Source organism: Asparagus officinalis, chromosome 8 (assembly GCF_001876935.1).
Source record: "Asparagus officinalis chromosome 8, Aspof.V1, whole genome shotgun sequence".
Taxonomy (NCBI): domain Eukaryota; kingdom Viridiplantae; phylum Streptophyta; class Magnoliopsida; order Asparagales; family Asparagaceae; genus Asparagus; species Asparagus officinalis.
In genome coordinates, this window is record NC_033801.1 from 110,930,488 (window position 1) to 110,957,577 (window position 27,090).

Consider the following 27,090-nt stretch of genomic DNA (forward strand, 5'->3'; position numbering starts at 1 on the left):
TTGTCCTTGAGAGCGTAGCATGTCTTCGTGGGATGATGGACTATTCTGTGGAATGCACAATATCACGGATCTGTAGTTTTCTTAGCTCCCTCATGATCAGTGATTAGAGGCAACTTAATTTTGTTGTTCTCCAACAAGTACCTAAAGATACCAGGGACCTCATCTTCCTTGAAGGAATATTCCTTTGGGAATTTTAGCTCAGAAGTTTTCTGTTGCCTTGGAGGCCGTTGTTGCCATTGGGGTGTTTGTTGCTTTAGCGTTTGTTGTTGCGCCTGTTGTTGGGGTTGTAATTCAAATGTCTGATTTGCATCCACTGTGTTTGCCTGCCCGGGGGTAAAGTTCTGTTTCTGGGTATTGTTTGTTGGTTGCCCCTTTCAACTTTCTTCCTTTTGAGGAAGCGTTCAGCCTGCTCTCCTCGCACTTTCAACTCCTTCCATGTTTTAGATGGTGCAGTGCCCATAGCTTCTAACACGTCTAAGGAAAGGTTGTTGTGGCATGTTTGGAGGATGAATTCCTCCGTGACCGGATCTCGGCAGTTCATCGCCTTGTTTCGGAAGCGCTTAACAAAGTTCTTAACGAGCTCTCCATCTTTCTGTTTCCCTTCAAAGAGTGTTCCGATCGACACTTTAGTGTCATCGTCAAAGAAATTGGCGAGAAACATGCTTTCCATGTTATCCCAACTATTGATACTCCCCGGTTTAAGGCGGCGGTACCAATTAAAGGCAGCTGCCCGAAGGGTTCCTACGAACGATCGTACCATCAGAGGTTCATTGCCAGTAATGATCCCCAGGTGGGACTTGAAGTAAATCAAGTGTTGAGTAGGGGAACCCCTTCCATCGAATGGTGTGAAGTTAATCAGATTGAATTTCGCTGGGTATGGAATTGAGTCCCACTCTCTCGGGTAAGGACACGGAATGCCAGTCTTTTTTACCTCTATGGAATTGAGTCCCACTCTCTCGGGTAAGGACACGGAATGCCAGTCTTTTTTACCTCTTGAGCAGACATCAAAGCATTGATTTTGGGGTAAGGACACGGAATGCCAGTCTTTTTTACCTCTTGAGCAGACATCAAAGCATTGATTTTGCTTTCCAGGTTTTTCATCTTAGGGTCTTCGCCTGCATCTTTGTTCTGACGATTTTGGAGAGGGATATTGGTACCACCCCCAGTGTTAAGGATATCTTCGATATTTTTATCTTCAAGTAGAACATTGGTATTGATATTTTCCTTTACCTCTGAGTCGCTATCTATTTGATTGGTAGCCTGGCGACGACTAGATTCACCGCGCTAATTTGGCAACTGTTGGAGTTGTTGGGCATGTAAATCTTTAACCCGTTGCACAACCATATTCATTTTGATTTTAAAGTCCTCTTTTTTCTTAGTCAAAGCTTCTTGAAGGAGTTGAGCCATCTGTTCAGTAATGATCATGAATGATTCTCGAGTCCTTCCCGTGCTGGACACAGTAGCATCTGAAGCGATCACAGAGTTAGCGTCTGATGCTTCATCATCTGAGGACTGCCCCCTCTAAACTCTCCTATAATCTCTAGGACTGATAGCCCCGGTTTGTAGCCGAGTTAATCGCTGAGATATTTGTGGAAAAGGTTCGGGATTGAAGCGTCACGTGGACTTTCCCTTGTCGGACATGTTAATTGTGACTTCTGAGAATTCTCGTTCTTGAACAGCCGGCTTCCTTTTACGGAAACGTCTTGACTTGTGTCTTAGCGTTTTTGTAGAAAGTCTTTCAAATACCGAAATCCTTTGCGAGGCGGTCTTGGAGCAGTTACACCCTGATCATACCACTTTGATAAGTTTGGTACATGGACAAAGAGAATCCGTTTTCCCGGGTATTTCTCTTTCGAGATTTATTCGTACCCCCAGCATGATAGTACAACTTGTTGATATGATTATCGGAGCAACCTATCTTGTGCTGGCATAATTCTCCCATTCTAACGTCATCATCTTCTGACGAACATAGCTTTCTTTGAGGGTAAAACGCCCTGTCATTATTCTCAAGAGTCACTCATTTGAAACCATGCTTTCGTGTGTGTGAGGACCCAACGGGCTCTTGGACTTTAACTCGCAATCCGAGGCGAGTGGTTATTGGTACTTTTTCTGTAGGAGAGATCTTTGACTTACTGGGGCATCGCGTACGACCCCCATTCTGACGAACCATCCGGGGTTCATCTTTATGCAAAGGACCCAGACGATCTGTAATCTTCACTTTGAATCGGGACAAGTCCACGCTGTCGTGAGGTCCTACCGAAGGTGAGGAAGTCATCGGAACAGAAACAGGAGCTGTCGGTGACTCGAAAACGATTACGGGAGGCGAATTTTCTGCAAATTAGGGGAGAAGGCTTGGCGTGACGCGAGCCAGCACTTGGTGGCTCGGCCTTGGCCGAGCCAGCGTTTGTGCTCGGCCTTGGCCGAGCCAGCAGCCGACATTCATTTTTTCGGGCCTTGTTTTGGATTTCGACCTCCAGATTTGATGTGGTTTTGACAGTATATTATCTACATTGTTTGTTTGCAATTTCCTGGCTTCTTGCACCAGAATTCTTGAGTGTGCAAGTAACGCGCGGCGTTTCTGGATCCGTTCTTTAAGAGTTGAACGTGTCCTCTTAACGGGGACCCATTCATTCACCGTTGATTTGAAACAGTCGCTCGCTTGCAGCCGTAGTGGTTGGTGTCTTTTAGACTTCAGATCTGCTTCATAGCGGATCCCATCAACTATCTCGGAAGCTTTGGCCAATTGGCGTGCGAGGCGCTGACGTCGTCTTTGACGCGCTCTCTTGGATAAGGTCGGCGCGTTTTCAGTAGTGGCTTCGGCTTTGCAAGGTGTGCCTTGAGCCGCTGCAGGATGAGGATCTTGGTTTTGAACCTTCAGATCCAAGTGCCCCCCGAATCTTCCTTGTGGAGTCTCTCCTATTCTTACGAGGAGAGGATGATCTGGAAGATGAGGATAAGTATTCCTCATACTTTGACTGGTCGAACTCGTACTCGACCTCTTCGTTGATCGGGATGATGATATTTGGTTGCGACACTACAGCTTCGGCAGAGAAGCTGTCGGCTCCCACTGTGGTCGCTAGTTTGTTTTCGTAAAAAGTTGTCTTTTCCATTGCTTTCAAATCTGTTACACCGTTTATCGATTACAAGTTCAAACTGAAAGAAAAGTTGATCTTTTTATAAGATCTTCTTACAATGAAAAAAATAAAGATTATAACTTTATCAAACAAAACGCAGCAGTTGTTTATCTCCCACTGCTTTGCGTGGGATCTTTGCCTGTGCTGGGGACGCGTTAGTCTGTAGACCACCGCAGATCAAACCCGATTGACAGTATAACTACGCTCTTGTTTCACAAAGGAAACAATTGCGGAAGCGACAATCACGACCAAGCGAGATTGTGGCTCTTCTCGAGATTAAAACCAAGTTTAATCCCGAGGAAAGAAGGGGAAAGAATCACAAACCTTTCGAAAGACTTTCTTTATGAAAGTATTCGCCAAGATCTGATGATTCTCCTCTAAAATTCGTGGTTAGCTGGACAATTTGACAGCACCTCGCCTTCTCAACTTCAGATCCTCTTGAAAGAAGACACTAGGCTTCTATTTATAGGCCTTTGGAGACGTCCTTTTGGATAAGAATTGGTGTTTAAACGTTATTTGTGGTTAATAACCGCTTAAACACGTTTAGGGATAGCTTCAAAACATTTGGGGAGGCCCTGGGACGAAAGAATCCTTAAAAATCATCGAAATTCGCGTTTTGGGAGTCTTGGGAGTCAAAAAGAGTCCTGCAATGTGCGAGCCACCATTTGGTGGCTCGGGACTGTGCGAGCCACCATTTGGTGGCTCGCGCTTACGCAAGCCTCCGAGTGATGTTTTGTTCATCTTTTTGCTATTTTGGCGATTCGTGACCCCTCAAGTTCGCTTGTTTTGTGTACGGTTCATCGTTTCGCTGACTTGTACATTTTACTGATCCACTTCGTACGCTTACTGGTATTGGATAAATTTCCTTGACTTGGATAATAACGTTTATCGTCTTCTCGTTGTCTTGAACTGTGTTTGGGAAGCTATAGGTAATTTTTGACGTCTACAACCTTGAATCCCTTTGCTTCCAAAGCTCCAACTGAGATAAGATTTTTCTTTAGTTGAGGAACAAATCTCACCTCCTTCAACTCACAGACTACTCCATCGTGCATCCTAATCCGTACGGTACCTATCCCACAAACGCCAAAGGATTGATCATTTCCCATGACAACAACACCCCCGTCGACTTTCTCAAAAGATGCAAACCAGTCTCGCCTAGGGATCACATGATAAGTAGCGCCGGTATCAAGCATCCAATCTGATGTATCCACATGGTTCACCTCCGGAGTAATCAGTAGAGAAAAGCACGAATCATCAGAATCATCGCCTTTCGCAACGTTCACCTCATTAGGCTTTGAGCCCTTTTTCTTGCTATTCTCCTTCTCTTTGATCTTTGGACAGTCTCTCTTCCAATGTCTCTGCTTCTTGCAGAATGCATATTGGTTCTTTGCTAATTAGTGGCGGCTTCTTGACTTTGACCTCCCTCTATTACCACCTTTCGGATACGGGCTTCTACCTCTCGTCGACAAGGCCTCGCCTGAAGTACTAGCGCGGGAAGTCTCCTTATCCTTCCTCCTCAAATCGTAGTTTGTCAAAGCGTTAGTCACTTCACTATAGCTGATAGAAGATCTCTTGTTTAACAAAGTAAGCATGAAGGTATCATACTCCTCATCCTGTAAGGAGCCCAATAAGATAATAGCCTTGTACTCATCCGATATCTTCTCGTCAATATTCGCCAAGTCCGACAATAACTTAGTATAGTTGTTCACATGAGTCGCTAGCGAGATGTCTCTGGACATCTGAAATCTGAAGAGTCTTCACAGCAAGTGCAACATGTTCTCAACACTCTTTGTGAGATACTTATTGTTGAGAATTTCTCCTATCTTCATTGCAGACGTTATCCCAATCACATCATATTTTAGCTCCTGTTCCAAACAGGACCTAATCACCCCACAAGCGTTCCTATTCATCTTTTCCCATACCGCCTCTTCATATTTAGGTGGCCTCTCATAGACCATGATGGTCTCTTCCAAATTCTGAGCATTGAGCGCATCCTATACGTCGCTCATCCACAAACCAAAGTTGATTTTGCCGTCGTACTTCACCATACTAATCTTAGTGTTCTGAAAACCAACTTGTATTGTACTCACCATCGACTTGCTGCTTTCACCTTCTTCTCCTATTGCAAACTAACTCCAAATTGTAGAGAAAGAACAAATTTGATAGAATTAGGAACCACCCAACTGAACCCTAGATCGGATTCCAAATAGATCTCCTATCCACACGAGGAAAGCGAAATCTCTAACGGTAACTCCTAATGCTATCTCCACCGAAGCCTAGAACTCCAAGAACCAAGCTTCATATAAGAATCTTCCTCCACCAAAAACCCTAGATCTGAAATCTGGGCTCTGATACCACTTGTTGCGTGCAGCGGAAATTTCGGCAGCACTTCGGCAGCACAACAAGAGAGTCAGGTTGCAATAAAAATTCCTGTCTCACCAAGGAAACAAGAATCTGAAGCAAAATATCTCAACCAAGTGAGATATCAGCTCTTCCTCTTATCAGTTCTAGGACTGACCTATCGAGGGAACCTAAAAGCTATTACAAATCACACAAATAACGAGACAACCAATTTTACGCGGTTCGGTAAATTGCCTACGTCCACGGGGCAAGGAGGGGGGGAGCTCTACTATTAGAGGGAGAGGATACAACTAGGGTTTACAATCACTCAATCTAAACCCTCACACAAACTCTCAAACCTCTCACACAATCTCTCTCTACAAAAGCACAAAGCCTGCACTTTTCTTCTTGCTGTAGCCAAAAGAGAAAACAAATCCAGCCGGAAAAACAAATCCCTGCACACCCTGTTCTCCTCTGCAGCCGCAAAATATTCCCCGCACCCCACTTTGCACAAAAACCTAGGCTAAAGATCACATTGTTATTTATAGGAGGGAGGAAACCGGGTGGGCCTTGTTTTTCACTTGCAACGGCTTTTGGTGATCTATTCACGCGCAACTTTCATGTGGGTGGACCCCACTCTAACCATACTCCTCTCTCACTATAATGTATTGGGGTCCATATGAATTTTTTTTTAAATTCTCATGTGGGCCCCAGTGCATTGTAGCGAGAAAGGAGTTTAGTTGGTTGCGTGGTTTAAATGTGTGCCTCTAGCATTTTCCATAATGTTAAGAGCTATACAACTAGTGAATGTAAAGCATAAATAAATCAAAAAATAGGAAATAAATCAAACAAATGAAATGAAGTTGTAGCCATCTACAGTGCTAAATCCAATAATTTTAGAATATAGATAAATAGCATGTTTCAGAAATTCAAACCTCAAATACAAATCTTATTATAACATTTTAATTTTTCTAGCAGTCCCCCCATTGCCTTCATGTAGATGGGTTAAAACGTCTTTGCTTGTACGTGGCGGTTCGGATGAAATTTATACCTTTAAATTTCTCCATCCCACAGTTCCTCCACGGTTTTGTAAGGCCCTTTTTCTGAAACTAAAGAATCCCCTGGATATCCCCTGCACTGTGAAATACTTTGGATTTTGTCTTTATCTTCTTCGCTCAGCTCCCAATCAAAGATATTGAGGTTTTCCCTCATTCTTCCGTTGTTGTAGCTTTTGGACACCATGCTCACCCCTTGCTCATATAACCACCTCAGAGCAACCTGTCACCATGTCCAAAAGAAATATATTATGTGAGGCCAGAAATATATATATTAAAATAAATAAATAGATAAATAATAACAATTTATTGATAACTGAATCCGTGGATGAAAATAAATTCTAATGATACAAGAGAGTTCATTATGTCTAAAAAGCTAAGATTAAATCTCTATATCTTATCAAGAGTAATCTCAAATACATTAATTTAAGGATTAAAATTTGTTGGATTTATTGATCAAAACCGCTTTCTAAAATAAGTTTTCAAACTATATATTTACTAACTATTAGTATATTTTAGAAATTCTTAGTAGCGTAGTGGAAAGTTAAAGTTTTGGTGTTTCGAAAGGTCGGCAAGCCGAGAATTGTTGTCTTAAATAAATCAATCAATTCCTCATAAGTGATAGTGGGTCATGGGCCGTGGGTCATGGGCCGTGAGGTCGTAGACTCGTGGGCTGTGGGCCATAGATCGTGGGCCATGGACCGTGGGCCAATGGGCCGGGGATCAATGCTAATCGGACTGAGGCGTTAAGTGGCGCCTTAGAGGCCTATAAATAGTGCCCCTTTGGGGCAGTTCTTGGAGGACGCGAACACACTGAAGTGTTGAAAAACTTTAACAGTTTGAATCTGTTGAGCTGTTGTGCTGCTGCTGCAGAGTTTAAAAGCGTGTAAACTTTAGCATGTGCCCGAAGGAACAGAGCCCTGAACTGAAAGGTTTTAACAGATCAAGGAGATTGTTGCCTTGACCGAAAGGTCTTATAGATCGAGGAGATCTTGACAGTACTTGGTTGGTGCACACCATTGTACTGTAGTGCTGTTTCTGAAAGCAGTTTGGCATTGGGATCCTTGCATCGGGGTAGGCCAAATATTGCTTTAAGCACAATGTTTCACAAACGCACATCAGCTAACTTAAAAAAGTTTTAAAATACAATTTAGCTTCAGGCGCTAACAATACTTCAGCTTTCGTTATATTTATTTTATTCCAGATTTAGCTTCAGGCGCCAACAAAATTAACTATATGACCAACATGTATTTAGATATTCCATGCATGATCCCTATTCGAATATTTCACTATGTATTAATATTCGTAATCATATTCTATTATGTATAGATTTTGATAACTATAGCGGATATGTATACAGATATTTCCTGAAAGACACATATTTTTCTTTTGCATCTTAGCGATAACAGATTAAGCTAGAACTAGCATCTTCTTGCTTTTGAGTAAGTTTGGGAGTGCTGTTACTGCACAAAATGTCATAGCAGATTGTTACTCTGAAGGTAAACTTCTTTTATCTGCAGTTTACAGAGTTCTTTTTCAACCTGCTAGTACTGTTGGTTGGGCTAAAACAGTTTGGGATGGCTTCCTATACCCTAAACACTCCTTTGTGCTTTGGCTAGCTTGTCACTCTAGACTGCTTACCAAGGATAGACTGTGCAGAATGAACATCTTGAGCACAAATCAGCTTCACTGCGTTCTGTGTGACAGTCACCAGCTAGAGGCAAGGGATCATATCTTTTTTGAGTGTCAATATTCAGCTGAAGTATGGAACTTGGTGATGAGCTGGTTGGGATACAAATGGAGGTCCTGTACATGGAGATTGATACTGCACTGGTACTCTTACAATTTGAAAGGAAAATGTCCTATGAAAAAGCTGAAAAGGATGTGCTTGTCTGCTGCTGTATATATGATTTGGAGGGAGAGAAATCTAAGGATTTTTCAGGACAAGAGAAGGCTGCCTGCTCAAGTTTTTAGGGATATTAAGCTTTCGGTTTTTTATAAAGTTTTAAATGATAGTTCTCATGTACATATGAAAGAGCTTCTTGAAAATTTGTAATCTTTCTTTTGTTTTCCAGGCTTCTGGAACTTTGTTTGACTTTACATATTCAAATTTGGGAGATGAATAAAGTTTACAGTTCATTGACCAAAAAAAAACTAGCATCTTCTTTAATTGTTGTACGTAAAAGAAGGAGAAAGTTCAGTTAGCTCACTTCCCTTTATATATGTTTTATTTATATTGAGAAATACACATGTGATACAATATATCTGGACATAAGACATGATACATTATATCTAGATACGAACATGCATGATACATTGCCACTCTAACTAGCTTCGTTACTAAATTCATCTTTAAACTTTGGCTAAACGGCACTTAAATACCCTATCGTTTCACTGTCTTTATACTTAAATACTCAAAGTTATAAAAAGTAACACGTTAATATTCTAAATTGTTAAAAATAGCACTTTAATACTCGAAGTTATAAAATAACTAGCATTTAAATACCCTATTAATTTCACCACCTTTAGACTTAAATATTCTAAGTTGTAAAAGAAAGCATTTTAATTTATGCTACTTATAAAAGAGAGAACCATTGTCAAAACTTTTGAATGCCTATTTTGCCTATTTCAATTTTCTTAATGGCTATCCTATCCTAATTCTAATTAGCCAATTCCCAAATTTAATAATTTAATTAATTAACTTTTGAATGACTGTTTATTTCGGTTTCTCTCTCTCCCCCTCTTCTTCTGTTCCGATTTCCATCTCTCTCTCTCTCTCTCTCTCTCTCTCTCCCCCTCTTCTTCTTTCTCTTTCTCCCTCTCTCTCTCTCTCTCTCTCTCTCTCTCTCTCTCTCTCTCTCTCTCTCTCTCTCTCTCTCTCTCTTTTCCATTTCTCTCACTCTCTCTCTCTCTCTGAGATACAAGAAGAACATTCTCTTTGGATCTTTACATTGATAGCATAAGTATGTTTTCTCTCCTTATCCCTCTTCTCGCATCTCTCAGTAAAACCCTAAATCCATCTTCTCGTGTCTCTAATTTTTCTCTCATGGCACTAATGGACTCCTCAATTTGCAACCCCACCCATCAATTATATTTCTTCTCTCTCATAACCTAACCTCCTTGATCTATCTCATCTCATCCCACTACATGATCAATAAATTGCCACTAATTGCAATGCCTACTCAAATTTCCTCCTTTCTCAACTCCAAATTGAATGAAAATATTAAATTCACAAAGCCTCTTGCTTATACAAATTGCTAATTTTTTGGATTATGATGGAGAAAATATAATCTAATTCCTTGATGGTATGTAAATTATAATTATAATAATTGTAACTGTGATTGTAGTTTGTTATTCTTCATTTCTTATTATTATGTAGTTTGTCAATTATCAATTATAATTTGTTCTTTATTGGTAATTTTTTTTAATTTTCCTTTTTGTTGATAATATTTTTTATTTTGTTAATTTTTCTTTTTATTTTTTGTGATGTAGTTGTTGGAGGGATTTGCTGTTGGTGGCAGAACACGTCTATCAAGGTAACTATTTCATCATACCTTAATCAACTTATGCTTTATTTTACTGGAAAAATAGCCTTTTAATATCATTTCAACCTAAATTTCTAAATTTTTTAAAGAGTTTAGATCTGTAAATTTCTAGAGATTGATAATATAAAAAAAATGGTTCTGTGGCTAAGATACAGGACTGCTGATTTATTTTGTCAGTTTGGGTACTCTATCAATTTACATACTATGACTTTACTTGTTAGAGATAAGAATTTAAAAATAGATAGAGAGTGCATGCTTCTTAATCAGCTCTTGAACCTAAATATAAATGTAAAAGTCCTCATCCTTCATGGTTTCTTTTCTTTCTTTTTTCTTTTATGTCAACATGTGTATGTGTTCACAATAACAGTGCTTCATTTTACCTAGCCAACATAATGAAGTTCCACACCAACCATTTAACAAATTTTATAAATTTTGATTACTCATGTCCTTCGAAATTCACCAGTTCTCCTCATTTCGAATTATATCTGACAACTATAAGATGATTTTTAGTATGATTTTTAGTATGATTTGTGCCATGAAATTTAGTGAATTTGCACCTTATAGTAATGAGGATGACCTTAATATATAACAAGGTCATTATTTCAAATTATACCTATTATTTTATTGGATATGAATATAACTGGTAGGTTGACATATAATTTTCGAAAGTTTTTGTGATGTCTTCTCAATCTGAAGTTGTATTCATATGTTAAACTACTGGATAGGAAGTTGTGATGACATGGTGTTCACAATGTTGGGATGACAAAAGTTTGTGCAGGTTGGGTTATGTATCAGTTTTAATGGATTGTGGTTCTCGGACATAACGTTAGGTTCTTTGGGCAAATGTATATTTAGAATTAAAAAAACCTTTCCTCCAAAATTTATAGAAATCTGTTCAAATAAATGGACAAATATATATAATACATACAGGAGACTTGTTAACATAGTAGCTTAGATTTATTCTTTTAGAGTAAAAAACCATAGCTTTGTTTACTTTACATAAAAGAGATGTAAACAATAATTAACAATGATCCTTATTTCAGGTTTCAAGTGTGGATGAAGTGTAGGAAGCTTTTATATGCCGGGAGGCTCCAACTTCTTAAAAGTGTTATTATAGGCATTCAAATATTTCGGGCTAGTAATTATATCTTGCCAAAAAAAGTATTGAGCAACATAGATGATTTATACAGGAGCTTTCGATGGGAGAAAACTAAGCAACTATAAACATTTCTCTACTTTTCTGGAATATTGTTTGTTAATAAAAGAGATATGGTGGTTTAGAAATGTATTCTATGAGGACCTGGAATGTTGTTATTGCTATCAATTTCATTTAGCTCATTCACCTAAAAATTGGTCTTTTATGCATCAAATGGATCCATGATACTTACTTAAAAAATACAACTCTTTTGGAGGATCAAGCTAAACAAGGGGATTCTTGGATGTGGAAGAGAATATTAAATGTTAAAGATTATGCTACTGGATATTTTGGTGTTGCAAATGGCTTGATTTCAATTATTCATGCTAATTGTGATAGGAATTAATAGTATTAATCTCTGATTTATATTGTAAATTATCCTTTATATTTTCACCTATTTAGTGGAGTAATACAGTATGAAATTCGGGTCTATATCCTAAGCACTTCTTCATATTATGCCATGTTTTTCATTCTAAGCTCCTTACCTAGGATCGATTATGTTATATGGCAATTTTCTCTTCAAACCAACTTGTGCTTAGTGTGCAGGGTCTTGAAGAGAATCACAATCACCTGATTTTTTAGTGTGTTTATTAAATATAAGTTTGGAATGAGATTACTAATTGTAATGTTTGAGTGGAGGCCTCGCTATTAAAATTATCTTGTTGGCTGGTTTTCTTGTATAATAAGAGGGAACATATTCAAACAATAGTTGAAGAGGACGAGTTTTTCAGCTACCACATATACACTCTAGCAAAAAAATTGCGTATTTTAGTTCAGAGGTCTACGGAGCATAATGTTATTGTCAATGATATTAAAGCTTTAGTTTTAATAGTATTACTAAACACAAAACTGGACAAGGAATGTAAGAGATGGAATGAAGGATCATAATCTTATCTTTTGGATGCTTTTGTAATTTGATGCTTTCGTAACTTATGTCCTTATGTTGAGTTTGTGATGTACCCCAAATGTTCAATGGTGAATAAAATAAAGCTTTTCCATTTAACAAAAATAAAATAAAATATATAAACAATGATCTCATGTCAGATATATTTTGCGCACATCAAGACTCAATATATACAAACTCAAATTATAGTTAGCATCTGATCTCCTAGAGTTTCAGCCATTTTAATATCAAACTTTTAAAGCTTTATGTGTATGGTTTTTTGGTCAATTTTATCTAGAATGATTTATTATGTTCTCATGTAATTTTTATTTAACGTGTTCAAATAAATATTCATTTAACATAGCTGTTCCTATACTAATCAATCTATTTAATAAATAACTGTAAGATTGTTGAGTGAAAAATATTAGTTGCCCTTCAAATAATTCAACTCTTATATTTTCTTAATATGCATCTCGTACATCGCACGTACTGCATATCAGTAACCTAAAATATAAGAAAATAGCACTTTAATACTCTAAGTTGTAAGAAAATAACACTTTAATATATTCTGTTAGTTGTGAGGACATATTTCTAGGAATTTTTATGACAACTAACAGAAGTTATTAATGTGCTTGTTTTTTTATAATTTAGGATGTTAAAGTGTTATTTTTTACAACTTAGGATATTTAAGTGTAAATATGATAAAACAATAGGATAATTAAGTGTCATTTAGCCTTAAACTTTTGTGAAATGGAAATACCTGGGCCACCGTCTTTCCTTTAGCACAAGCAATTTCCTTCAGCACAGGATTCTCCATCACCCTCGTTGATCCCCACATAGTTCCCTTCGCCCCCAACGGTGCCCATGCCGTGATAACAACTCCCTTCTCCTTGCACAACTCCCTCAACTTCTTTTGATTCCATGTCACATTCATCTCCACCTAAAGAAATACAGAAAAGGAAACGTCTCCATCAACTTCACCAGAAAACACTATAATTATTATTTATTTTGGTCACTGTTGTTTAGGGGTGAGCAATCGGTCGGTTTGATTAATTAGTTTCTGATCATTTTTTTATCAAAGTGAATCAACCAAATCAAATAAGTCCAGTGGGGTTTGGTTAATTTTGAGCATAGACATGTTAAGTTACATAATTTTTAGCTAAAAGACTTTAAACTTTTCACTCACCTCACACATCTAGTTGAAGAGCATGTTAGGAATTTTATAAAGATTAATCTGCAAAATTAAATACTAAATAAATAACGGCACCAATAAAAATACCACATGCAAGCAAACACCAATATTTAAAGTGGTTTGGTAACTCATGCCAATGTTCATAGGGCAATCCAGAGAGTAATATTTCACTATCAATCAAGAGTATAATTCTTCAAAGTTATACACAAATTTGAGGATCAAATCACAAGAAAAAAATACAGCGTTACCTCTAGAGCACCAAAACCATAAAACCCTTCTCATCACAAATCTCCAACACCTATAGAGAAACTAACACTGTACCCCTAACGACGTCATCGTTTTGAAGACAACAACATTTGAATCACTACAAGGACAACCGAGCTATCCGTAATCTTAATTTTTCTCTCTCTCTCTCTCCTTGAAAGCCACACAACCCCTCCAAATTACTATTCTTGGGTTACTGTTCTGGTGAAAACAATTATAGGGTGATGTCACCCATGTGCCCATACTTTCCTTTAATAAAGGAAAACTTTACCTAGGTCCTTGAAACAAATTCCTAATAGAAATAAGTCCTGCAAATCCTATTCTAGCTAGGATTTAATCATATGGACCCCATGTGAGCCTTGTTTTGGGCTGGACTCACTCAACAATCTTCCCCTCCGGCCCAATGAGGGGGTATGCCAATCTGTAACCCCTCATCGGGAGTTCATGCCGACCAATCGCCAACACAACTCGGTCTTCTCTCTGGAAACGGGCTTCGTTAAAAAATCTGCTAGATTTTTATCTGTGTGAATCTTATGTAGCTTTAGTTCCTCTTTCTCAATAACTTCTTAAGCTAATGATATCTCAAATCAATGTGTTTTTTTCTAGAGTGGAATGTGGAATTCTTGCTCAAATCAAGAGCACTCTGACTATCAATGAAAACCTGATAATTGTCTTGCTACAAGCCTAACTCCTACAGAAATCTTCTCAACCAAACTATCTCCTTATCGGCTTTTGCAGCTGTAATATATTTTGCCTTTATTGTAGACAAAGTAACACACTTCTGCAACCTGGACTGTCAAGATACAGCTCTCCTTGCAAAAATGAACCAATTGAGGTAGATTTCATGTGATCAAGATCACCTGCCATATCCGCATCCACAAAACAATGTAATACTGCCTACGAACCTCCAAAATTTAAACACAATCTGGAAGTGCCTTTCAAATATTTCAATATCCACTTTACACCTTCCCAATGAACTTTCCCTAAATTATAAGAAAGACGTGCTCACAGCACCAACTGCGTGAGCTATATCTGGCCAAGTGCAAATCATGACATACATTAAACTCCTTACAGCTAAAGAGTAAGGAATATTCTTCATCTCTTTCTTTTTTTATCTATAGTTGGGAAAAACTTCTTGCTAAGATTAACCTGTAAAAGTACTAACCGACTTAACATCTTTTATGTTGAATCTATCAAGCAACATGTTCAACCTATTTCTCTTGTGATAACCATAACCATAACTTCCTGGTTTTCCTATCACGAGAAATATTCATACCAAGAATCCACTATACCGAGCCCAAATCCTTCATGTCAAAGGATTTAAATAACTCCTTCTTCAGTCCACCAATCATCTAACTGTCCTGACCAATAATCAATATATCGTCCACATAAAGCAAAAGGATAATGAAGCTAAAATCTAAAAATCTTGTGAATTATATATAAGAATCTGTAACTGTCCTCTGGTAGCCATGATTTAACTTGAAATAGTCAAATTTCTTATATCACTGCCTGGATACCTGCTTCAAACCATAAAGGCTCTTCTTTAATATGCAAACCATATGTTCTTTTTTCCTTTACTTCAAAATCCTCGGGCTGCTCTATGTAGATCTCCTCCTCTAAATCACCATGGAGAAATATTTTCACATCAAGCTACTCAATCTCGAGGTTCACACTAGCTGCTAACCCCAAGGTAACTCTAATGGATGTCATCTTTACAACCGGTGAGAAAATCTCATCAAAATCAATATCTCTTTTCTGACCAAAGCCTTTCACTACTAATCTGGCTTTATATTTTTGAATCTCTTTGTATCCATCTTTTTTAAACTTGAACACCCACTTGTTCTTCAAAGCTTTTTTGTCCTTCGACAAATCCACCAACTCATAAGTATCATTCTTTTGGAGAGACATCATCTCTTCCTACATTGCCTGAAACCATTTGTCATTGTCTTTATGAGTATGTACCACCTGAAGCTCTCTGGATCCTCCTCTTTTATCAGTAAAGAGTACTCTGGAAGAGAATATCTCGTGGAGGGTCTATGTTCTCTAGCTGATCTCCTAAACTGTCTCTGCAATCTCTTATTACTGGTAATGCTCACCCTACTGAGGAGCCTCTTGCTCGTGATCATGATCATCATCTTCTTGCTTTGGTATCTGACCATCATCATCAACATCATCATCATGCACCTGCTCTGTATCTGTAGGATGTAACTGTACTAAAGACAAAACAGGTGTCATATCTGGAATCTCACTAGCAACACTCTCTGATTGCTCTGATGCTCTTGAAAAACACATCTGCTCATCTGATAATTTATCTATTTTCTAGATCCTATAGCTTGTAGCCGAATTCATCTTCTCCATAACTAAGGAAGATGCAATGAACCACCCAATCATGATGCTTCTGTCTTTTCTCCTTTGGAATATGTGCAAATGTCTTATAACTAAACACCTTTAGATGAGAGTAGAAAATATCTTTTCTGGACCAAACATTCTCTGGAATATCAAAACTCAAAGGAACTGAAGGAGACTTGTTGATTATGTAGTATGCAGTGCGACCAGTTTCAGCCTAGAAGCTCTTAAGTAACCTCACCATCTTCAACATGCATCTGACTTTTTCCACATTGGTCATGTTGTACCTCAATGCGACTCCTTATGCTGCAGTGTGCCGGGCTCTATTCACTAATAATAAAATACCATACTTAGAGTAATAATCTCTAAATTCAATTGAAGTGTACTCTCCTTCATTATCAATGAACAAATACTTTAACTTTTTTCCTGTCTGCTTCTCCACCATAGCATGAAATTGCTAGAAGATTAAAAACACATGATCCTTTGTACTCAATAAGAAGACCCACATCTTCTGCAATATATTATCAATAAATATGAAAAAATAATTATTACCACCTAAGGATTTCACCTCAATAAGACCACAAACATCAGAATAAATCAAATTCAGAATATTTTTTGAAGGCTTACTAAAAGAAACTCTATGTTGCTTGCTAAACAAAGAATAATCACAAGGGGTGAGTGATGAATCTTTAGCAAAGCGAATGAGATTGTTCTTTACCAATATCTGCAATCCCTTCTCGCTTTAGTGCCCAAGTCTCCTATGACACAAACTGAGAGTGTTACCATCTTAAGCCACGCTCAAAGAATCATATGACGACTTTGCTTGAGTCTTGTATAAATTACAATATATACTTCCTCTAGCCACCACAAGAGAACTTTTGGTAATTTTCCATTTTCCTCCACCAAATTGAATTTCATATCCCATTTGGTCCAAAGTAAGACTCGAAATTAAGTTGAGCCGCAGATTGAGAACATGTCGTACATTCTTCAAACTTAATGTACATCCGGTATTTGTCTACAAGTGTATGTCACCAAGTCTCACAATCTTCGAGTAGCCATTATTGTCCAGCTTCACATTGCCAAAATCATTTACTTTATATGTCGTGAAAATATCTCGATTGGAGTAGCATAACATGTAGCTTTTGTATCCACTACCCACTCGGAATTTTGACTTGTAACATGCATGCAACCTTCTTTTTTGAAAATGAGAATAGCATCGGTCTCAGACAAAATAGTTGTAGTGTCATTGTCTGCTTTCTTCCTCTCATCTTTCTTTTTATTTTTTTCCCAGCTTGCTCTTTCTTCCATGCCCAAAAATTCTTCTTGATATGACCTAGCTTCCCACAATGAAAGTAACCTCTCACTTTAGACTTTGATCTACCCTTGGATGTGTCACAACCTATGGACTGGTCCGTGTACTTTCTCTTGCCCCTGTTCTCCACGACAAGTGCCTGTGAGTTATCTGTGCTGGTAGACTTCCTCGGAATCTCCTTATTGAATAAACTACTAGTAACCATACTCATCGATAACACACCATCAAGAGCTGCGTTGCTAACCGTCACCACCAGTGTCTCCCAATTGTCTGACAAAGAACCCAATAGCAATAAAACCTGTTACTCATCATCGATAGTCATCTTCATGGTAGCTAACTGATTAATCAAGCTCTTGAATTCATTCAAGTGCCCTACTATGTTGCTTCATTCTTTGAATTTCAAGTTCACCAACTGCCTCATAATAAACGCCTTGTTTCCCGCGGTCTTTTGCTCGTAGATATCCTCAAGCTTCTTCCAAAGAGACTTCGCATTAGTCTCACTCGATACATAATGAAACACACTAACGTCGATCCACATCCAAATATAATTGATCGTCTTCCTGTATTGTTTCTCTCATTCTTTACCATTCATCTTTTCTGGCTTGAATTTATCTCCCTTAATACGGTCATTTAAATCTTTACAATACAGAATATCTTCCATCTCGGACTTCCATACTTACCATTTAGAACCATCTAATTTTATCGTTGTGCCAAAACTCTCCATCTTTTCTATCCCAAAGAATGCCTCGAACCAAGTCTCTGATACCACTTGTTAGAAATTTTATGGAGATTAATCTGTGGAATTAAACACTAAACGAATAACGACACCAATAAAAATACCACATGCAAACAACCACCAAGATTAAACATGGTTCAGCAAATCGTGCCTACGCTCATGGGATAATCCAAGAGTAATATTCCACTATCAATCAAGAGTACAATCCTTCAAAATTATACCTAAACTTAAGGATCAAATCACAAAAGAAAAATATAATGTTACCTCTAGGGTACCAAAACCCTAAAATCCGTCTCACCACAAATCTCCAATACATGCGGAGAAACCAACACCTTACCCTTGACAACGTCATCGCTCTGAAGACAACGGTGTTTGAATCATTGCAATTGGACAACTGAGCTATCTGTAATCTCAATTTTTCTCTCTTTCTCTCCTTGAAATCCGTGTAACCCCTCAAAAATATTGTTCTCGGTTTACTGTTCTTGCGAAAACAATTACAGGGTGATGTCACCCATGTGCCCCTGTTTGGTTCGCTAAAAAAACATGGAAAGTAAAGAAAAGGAAACATATTTCCCATAATTGGATGTTTTCTTGTGTTTGGTTCACTTCTTAGAAGTAAAAAAGAGATAAGTTGAGATGAGTTGTCACGATATTATTGGATGATGTGAGTGATTTTTAAAGAAAACTTATTTTGATGTTCTTTTCTTATGTTTGGTTGGCTAAAAAAATAAGGAAAAAACTTATAAGGAAAATATTTTCTTTGTTTTGGTTCTTTTCTTGTGTTTGGTTCATTTTTAAAACTAAGAAAATAGATAAGATGAGATGAGTTGTCATTATCTTATTGGATGATGTGACCCACACTTAAAGAAATCGATTTCCTAGCTTTTTTGGAGGAAATTGGTGGATATGAAATGTTAATGAGATAGGATGAGTTGTCACCATATTATTGGATGATGTGAGTGGTTTTTAAAGATGGTAGTAGATGAGATGAGATGAGTTGGATGAGTTGATTGATGTGACCCATTTCTTGTGTTTAGTTTATTTTTAAAAATAAGAAATAAGATGAGTTGTCACCATATTATTGGTTGATGTGGGAGATTTCTAAGGGTGGAAAATGATGGAAACCAAATTTTATTGATTTCCATGCTTTTCTTTCATTTTCTTGGTTTTTAGGAAACGAACCAAACAGCCCCTAATAAAAGAAAACTTTACCTAGGTCCTGGAAACCAATTCCTATTAGAAATAAGTCCTTCAAATCCTATTCTAGCTAGGATTTAATCATATGGACCTCGTGTGAGCCTTGTTTTGGGTTGGACTCACTCAACAGAGCAGACTTACAAATTGAAATCGAACCTTTATCAACTAAAATGCATAAAAATATCAATATAAATTATCTATTCGTCTAGAGAAGAATGTGAATTTTAGACAATTAATCCTTGTTATTACCATTACCTGGTTCACTGCCGGAGGTATGGTAGCAATCTCCAGAACTTGAGACAACTTCTTGCATGAGTAGTTACTTACTCCAATGGATTCAACAAGTCCCAGTCTTTTGCAGCTTTCCATGGCTCCCCATGTTCCTTTTGTATCAAAAAAGGGGAAAATGTCCACCTTATCGGTGGGCATATTGACCTGTTTCAACCTTATGGGCCAGTGAATTAAGTATAGGTCCAAGTAATCCAGCCCTAACTTGCTGCATTGGTCCACAAATTCAAAATTAGATTGAATAAAAAAAAAAAAAAAAAAAAAAAAAGAGGGAGGTCACTTGTCATATAAGAAAAGCTAATTAATAATTCATTAACTGCCTTACTGTTTACCCTATTTTGGACTCATATATTCTCACTTATTTTTTATTTTCTGTAGCACTTATAAATCCTAGAGTTTTTAAATTCCGAAACACCCCCAGTAAGTTTAGGTGTTTTGGACATAACCCTCCAAGATTTTGGAAATTTCATTCAACTCCATATAAGTCTGGAAAGTCTAAAAAACCTACAGAACATGTTGAATTTTCTTAGTTAACCCTCAAATGGAGTTAATGATAACAATCAAAACAATCAACCCCCCCCAACCCCGCCCCACCCACCCCAACCCAAACAAAAACAATCCCCCAAAAACCCTCAAAAAAGAAAAAAAACCCAAAACAAAACAAAAGCAAAACCACCCCCACCACAAACTAGAAACCCCATTGCGAGATTATTAGCCCTCTGACTTTGTCTGAAATGTAACAGTAAAAAACCCCAAATTTTCTGCATCTCTACTCTCTGTAATTAATCGGGCCTTTTAGGTCTGTGAATGATCTTGGAGCTCGTTGGAGCTGTTTTGAAGCTAAGGAGTAGTATATTTTGGAGGAAACTTGGTATCTTTGTAGGAGGATGAGATATGATCTCAAAACTCCTACTTCTCAAATTTGAGACTTAAAGTGAAATTTTTATTGGGATTTTTTTTCATAAAACTTATTATGGTATTTTAGGCATTTGAGTCGCCGAAATGATTTGCACTAGAGCCGTCAGATCTAACAAAAATATTTCAAAAGAGAATATCACACTTTCTTTAAAAGTGAGAGTTTGGAAAAAAACTTTCTATAGATAAAAATACTCTTAACCTTTTAGATTTTATGTTCTTATCATATCCTATTTTAATTAATTTTTATTAGTAGGAATAAGCTTTAGTTATCATATTCTATCCTAATTAATACGTATATAAGCTCAAATTTGATTTAACTATGTTAAAAAATAGAAAATTTTAGAATTTATAAAATTTACAATTATTAGAGAAAACAGATAAATATTTAAAATTTGACAATCTAAGTATTAGAATTTGATACCTAACAAGTGAAAAAAATAGAACTATTTATCTTATCTTATCTTATCATTCAATTTTTATATTTAAATTAAAAAAATATAGGTAATAGTATGACATATTCTCACCTCATAAAATATTTTCATAATTAAAGAGACAAATGTCTATATGAATGACCAAGCTAGAAAATAATCCAAAATCCATAGAATTTGCACAACTAGTAGAAATACCCGAAGTACATACTTTGAATATCTTAATAGAAAAATCAACCTAGAAAATTTAAATAAATAGCCAAAAGACTTTTTGAGATTGTATATTTAGTGCTGAAACCAAACAAACTTTGAAATATTGAAAATTTTGTGGAAAATCTTCGATTTTACAAAATCTGTAGAAAAATATTTAGTTTTGCAAATTTTGCATAAAAATCTAAAAGAACTTCTTACATTACAAATTATCCTAATTAATAGAAATATCTTTAATATGATTTCATTGTGATCGCGTTCTAATTAATTGAATTATCTTTAATGAGATTCAAGCTATAAATTATTTTTTTCAATCTTCACGTTCAACCATTTTTTGCAAATGAAAAATAGAAAATCTTAAAACTTAAAAAATTTATTTACTTGAGAAAGCATATAAAGATTAATTTTTCCACCATCTAGAGATTTAAATTTTGTACATAACAAGTAAAAAATAGAACTCTTTATTTTGTCATCTGTTCCCTTATGTTTAAATTAAAAAAAGATACAAATAATTAGATGATATGTGAAATATCCTTACTTCTTAAATTATATTCATAATTAACTAGATAAATGTTAATTATGTGTCAATAACCAAGCTCTAAAATCCATTTAACTTATCCGACCCATAGAAATACCCAAATAGCTCCCACAATTTGAAGATTTTACAAAAACTTATAAAATTAATGGAAATAATCAAAAGGCTTTATATTTTTTGTAAAAAATTACACAAAACTTACCAAAACCCAAAAGACTTTAAACTATTAAATACTTTGTAGAGAAAAGTCCAAGATTTTACAAACTTTATAAAAAATCTAGATTTTACAATATTTGCAAAAAATCCAGAATTTCAAACATTTTAAAATTTTACAGAAAATTTCCTAATTTAATAAAATACAAGAAATTTAAAAAAATTAGAATAAATAATCATGAAATTTCAAAAAGACCCCTAAAATTTTATTAATTTACAAAAAAGAACCCTATAACTTCATAAAAGTTTGTCAAATAAGGTGAATCTGTATGACAAGAAAATATCATAAATTTTGATGAAACAAGTTTAAGAAGGAATACTATTTCAATTTAGAACTTATTTTTTATCATCATCTGCAGAATAAATTTTGCAATAAGAGTAAGCCAACAGCTTCGGTGCTCCATGGCATCTTCTGTAAATAGAAAAGCCTAAAATCTAACTCTCTAATCCACAATTTAAGGGATTATGTGGCTGATAGGCCTTCCACACCTACATTTGTAAATAGGTTGAACTTAGAGGGTAGTTTTGGAGTTGAAAACATCAAAGAAAAGGATAAAACTAATACTTGAGGAGGGTTAGTTTTCTTCAACTAATTTCTCACTTGATCTTTAACAAAATCTAATTTGGTCGTATTCTATCATGTTAGATTTCTCTCTTCTATGTTCCCTTCCATATCTATGATAAAAAGCTGGTATTATAATGCAAAGTTGTGTTTAAAATAGATATTATTGTTCTTGCTTTTAGTCATATTGTATAAAATTATGCATAGCATGCATATGTCAATTCCTTTCTTATCATTATAAAGAGGAATAAAATTAACCGTCGACTGTAAAATAACATTTTTATTAATATTTTCACTGAAAAGATTTAGAACTAAGTCAGAGGATCTTTCTACATACTAACATTAACAATTTGATACCATATTTACAAGAAAATATTTATTTAGAAATAAGTGTAATAAATTGTATTGATTTATATTCTTTTGTACATTAAAAAATCAAAATCTGAAAATTACACTATTATATGTTTGTTTAAACATGTATATAAGCTCCAAATTAGGCTAAACTAAATTATTAATTTTAACTAAATCTAAAAAGTATACCATGTGCATTGCACCTGTGCAATTTACCTAGTAAACGTGAAACAAGGGAGGTGGGTAAAGTGGTTATGGACAGAGAAATAATAGGATAGGAATTGAAAAGAAAAGGACAAATGCACCCTTGTCATTTTCAGCCTAAAATTTTAATTTTTAATCCATTTAAAAAGTATAAAAATTCTTATTTTCGGAGCACCAAAGCATAACTCTAAGAGTAAACATGTATTCTATTTGTTCATAAATTATATACATTAGTAATAAGTATGTTAATACATGTATGGATTTTTTTTCAACATCAGTCACTTAAATCATTAGTATTTTGATATTAGTCTCTCAATATCCTCATATTTTGTATCAGTTTGTCAAATTGCAAAAATATATAGATAAGTCTTTCTATTATGTTTACTGTTCAGTTACTTTAATCATGATTAGGTTTAGACTAACCATGAGTGTTTAACTACCAAAATATCCTCCACTCATTTAATTCCCCCCCCCTCCCTCCTCCTCCTCCTCCTCCTCCTCTACGGAGGAGCTCCAATAGGCTTTTGTAGCCTCCAAAAATACAAAGAGTCATTGAAGAAGATGGATTCACTATTTTTTGGGTCATTGAAGAAGATGGATTATGATATGGGTCCGGGTTGGGTTTTTATTGCGTTTAGGTGTTAGGAGTGAGCGTATAATTATTAATTTTCTTAAAAAAGTGAAACATAACAAAATATTTTCTTTATTTATAATCCTAACCACATGGACTAATATCAACATATTTCTGCAATTAGAGAGACTAATATCAAAATATAAAGATTTAAGAGACTAATAATAAAATACTAATGATTTAAGGGACTGATATCGAAAAAACCCTATGTGCGTGTCTGTCACTCAATTAAAACAATTTATTTAGATGATGACAGCAATAGGAACTAGGAATTGGTCAACTGATCATCATCCCTAATTCACGTGAATTCGGTTAGGATTTGGTCAACTGATCATCATCCCTACTTCACAGGGATTCAGTATGTTATTTTCACTCATTTTACTCTTAAATTTATGTGTTATTATATGTAAGTACTCAAAAAATTCTTCATAATAATTTCTCCTAAATTTAATTTTCTTTCATTTTGACTTAACTTTCTCATTTTATTCGTTCACAAAACAAATTCAAGCTATAAAATAATTATGTCCAGAATGCAATTATAATGAAGATAAAAACTTAAAAGAAACAATTAAAATATTTGACCACGTGCAACACACATGCATCCCACCTAGTATTGCTAATATTGTAAGAACTGAAATAAAGTTTTTGGGGGTTACGCTAAAAATGTCCAAACTAAAATAATATTAGCACCTTATGTTGATTATTTTCATGAAAATTTCATGACTCCGTTTTAATAATCATCACATTCACATTTCGCTTGAATGATTGACATGGAATTAATACACATTTGTTTATTAGTTTGCAGTGTATATTCTTTGTTTGAATGCGTTTTTGGTAATACAATTTAACATTTAGATAATAAAATTTTTACTTTTTTTAATATTAACATGAGTTCATAATTATAAAAATACTTAGTCCAACGAAATTTCCATTTCATCAAATTCTGTTAAATTAAAATTTAATTGGAATATTTTTATAACACGATTCAAATGGTGTGATGGGAGAAAGCATGTGAGGAAAGAAATTTACGTGAATTCAGTCCTAAATGATTGATGGGGATCATCCGCCCTAGAATTCTAGTATTTTAAGAATTGAAATAATGTTGGTGTTGGATCTGAAATGCAGGTCTAGAGGGGGTGATTATCGTTGCTTAAGCTTTTCGCTAAAACATAGGATATGTAATGGATATATAGAAAAATAAAAGTGAACAACCAAGCCAAAAATCAACTATTATATCACGAGATTTTATAGTAGTGCAAATAACAATTCTACGCCCATGCTTCCTTCTCCTAAAGGGGCTTCCTCATTATGCCAAAAACTCTCTTAAATCACATCTCGATTCAGCAGGCTTACAAAGAGCATATTCTGGAATCTACTCGAAATCAGTTATCTAATCTAACTCTCCATAGTGAGTAACCACCCCATAGAATCTACCGGACACTAGTAGTCGAACCTAACTCTCCACAGTGAGTAACACATAACCCTAGCTAGTCCCACTCCTCAATTATTACTCATGACTTGAGCGTAAACCATCAATTCATCCCAACCTGAATACGCCATAAACATAAGTTTGATACAAAGAAATAAATAACACTTAAGCACAACTAGAATGATCTTACAACCTTTTTGATTAGAAAACCATCCTTCAAAAGATTGAAGCAAAGCTTGATAAATAACAGTGTAGATGATGAATCTAAGGACAACACTCCTCGAAGGTTGATGATCGGTTGATGAAAAATGATATTGAGGATGCTATTTGAGAAGCCTGAATAAGATCCTTTCACCAATTTGAAACCCTAGCTCTCTCTTCCTCTTTCTTTTTTTCTCTCTCTATTAGGCAAGCGATACTCTGGAAATCATGAGAAAAGAGCATATATACCCTCGGCAATGAATGACTAAGATTGAGTCAATAAAAAATCGCAATATAGGTACTCAATAATCGATGGTCAGACTTAATCATCGATGGGTTACAACCCACCCATTGATGGTAATGTTCACCCATCGACTGTTGCTATTCAACTCTTAAGAAAACATCAACATGCAACTGTAGACCATTGATGAGTCACTGTAGATATTCGTTGATCTCAACCTACCATTGATGATTAAATAGGTCAATCTAGAGCTTTTCGAAAAGGTATTATAATAGTGACTTCGATAACCGAGTCAAAAGTTATGGCCCGTACAAATTTCAACCTGGTATATGTTTCAATTCTGCTGCTGACTATTTTGATGTTGTTTAACTAAAGTATTTATATCTCGAGCTATGCATTTCCGAATTGAGTTCCATTTATTCCTGTGGATTCATGACAATGAGACGAACACTCCCATGTACTCAAAAATGATTTTTGCTATGAATACTTTTTTCAGAATCAACTGTGATTAATTTATCACCTTGCTCTTTTCAATATTGAACATGATTCTAACTTCTTGTGATCTGTGTAATACATCTCAAACATATATTATACCAATATGAAGGTTTGTTATTCATCAAACGAAATTGATTGCGTGGACATGGTCCTAACAGTTAGGAGGAGGTACATAGGAGATTGGAAAAGATTTTACATAGGTTTAGAAAGGAATACTAGCAACTATATTGATAGTACGTGAGAGCTCTAAATTAAATTTAGGAAATAGGAAAAGATATTGCAATTTAATTAGCTTTTGAAAAGAAAACTGTCAATACCTTAGTGACTTCTTGAGAGCAGGGAGAACAAGATCAGGGTCCGCATCAGCACAAGAGAGCTTAGATGTAATGAAAAGTTCAGCCCGAGAGCCAATGAGGCCAAGCTTTAATGCTTTGGCTATGGCAATGCCGATGGCTTCCTCTGATCCGTAAACCGCGGCAGTGTCGAAATGCCTGTAACCAGCCTCGATGGCGTGGACAATGATCCCCGAAAGTTGGTCGGACGGCGGGTTTGGAAATGCTGTCCCAAGGCCAATCACCGGCATCTTGCGGCCGGAGTTTAGTGTCACAGCTGGGATCTCTTGAGCCATATTGAGCGTATCTTGTGTCAGATGTCACTGGGGTGATTTAGATGTGTGAATTCATCTTGGGGTAAATTTTAGTCAGCCCCCCAATAAGTTGGGCCTTTGGCACTTAACCTCATAAAAGTTGGAAACTTTAATTAAACCCCCAATACTATTTTGATTCTTTTTTCCACTTAACCTCCAGCTACTACTTTTATGAGTTTATGTGATATTTTTTGCTTGGAAATTTAGAATATGGCTCAAGTACTTTATGGCGATTAATCGACCAAAAATCAAAATATTTTAGAGATTTTCTGAAGTTTTCAAACTTATTGGAGGATCAGTAAAATTTATACCTCCTTTTGATTTGGATACATTAAAGTGCGAAGAGTGCAAAATTTTATTAGAACACCGACCTACAAACTAGAGGTGTTTAAACTGTTATTTTCATGCATGATTTAGAATTTTGTCTCCAAAAAAGAAGAGAAAACCTTCATGATTCAGCAAAAGCGCTCATGTCATGGTGTTATGATAAGATTAAAACTCATCATAATTCTACAATGTCATTTGAGTGTGGCAACCGT

General features: G+C 35.9%; 1 protein-coding gene across 1 annotated transcript; it reads right to left on the minus strand.

The window, feature by feature from the left end:
* On the minus strand, nt 6,349–26,548 carry LOC109820271 (methylecgonone reductase-like). Its single transcript, XM_020386397.1, has 4 exons — nt 26,223–26,548; nt 19,455–19,695; nt 12,913–13,092; nt 6,349–6,752 (listed from the first exon to the last, which is right to left on the minus strand). The coding sequence occupies exons 1-4, from the start codon at nt 26,531–26,533 to the stop codon at nt 6,528–6,530; spliced, it is 957 nt and encodes a 318-aa protein (XP_020241986.1). The 5' UTR covers nt 26,534–26,548; the 3' UTR covers nt 6,349–6,527.

What these genes read in the sequence shown, in the direction of transcription:
- LOC109820271 (XM_020386397.1), bottom strand. Translation starts at nt 26,533, where the DNA reads ATGGCTCAAGAGATCCCAGCTGTGACACTAAACTCCGGCCGCAAGATG. An exon ending in GCTCTCAAGAAGTCACTAAG is followed by an intron (nt 19,696 to 26,222) that starts GTATTGACAGTT and finishes GGACCAATGCAG; the next exon opens with CAAGTTAGGGCTGGATTACT. An exon ending in TACCTCCGGCAGTGAACCAG is followed by an intron (nt 13,093 to 19,454) that starts GTAATGGTAATA and finishes GTATTTCTTTAG; the next exon opens with GTGGAGATGAATGTGACATG.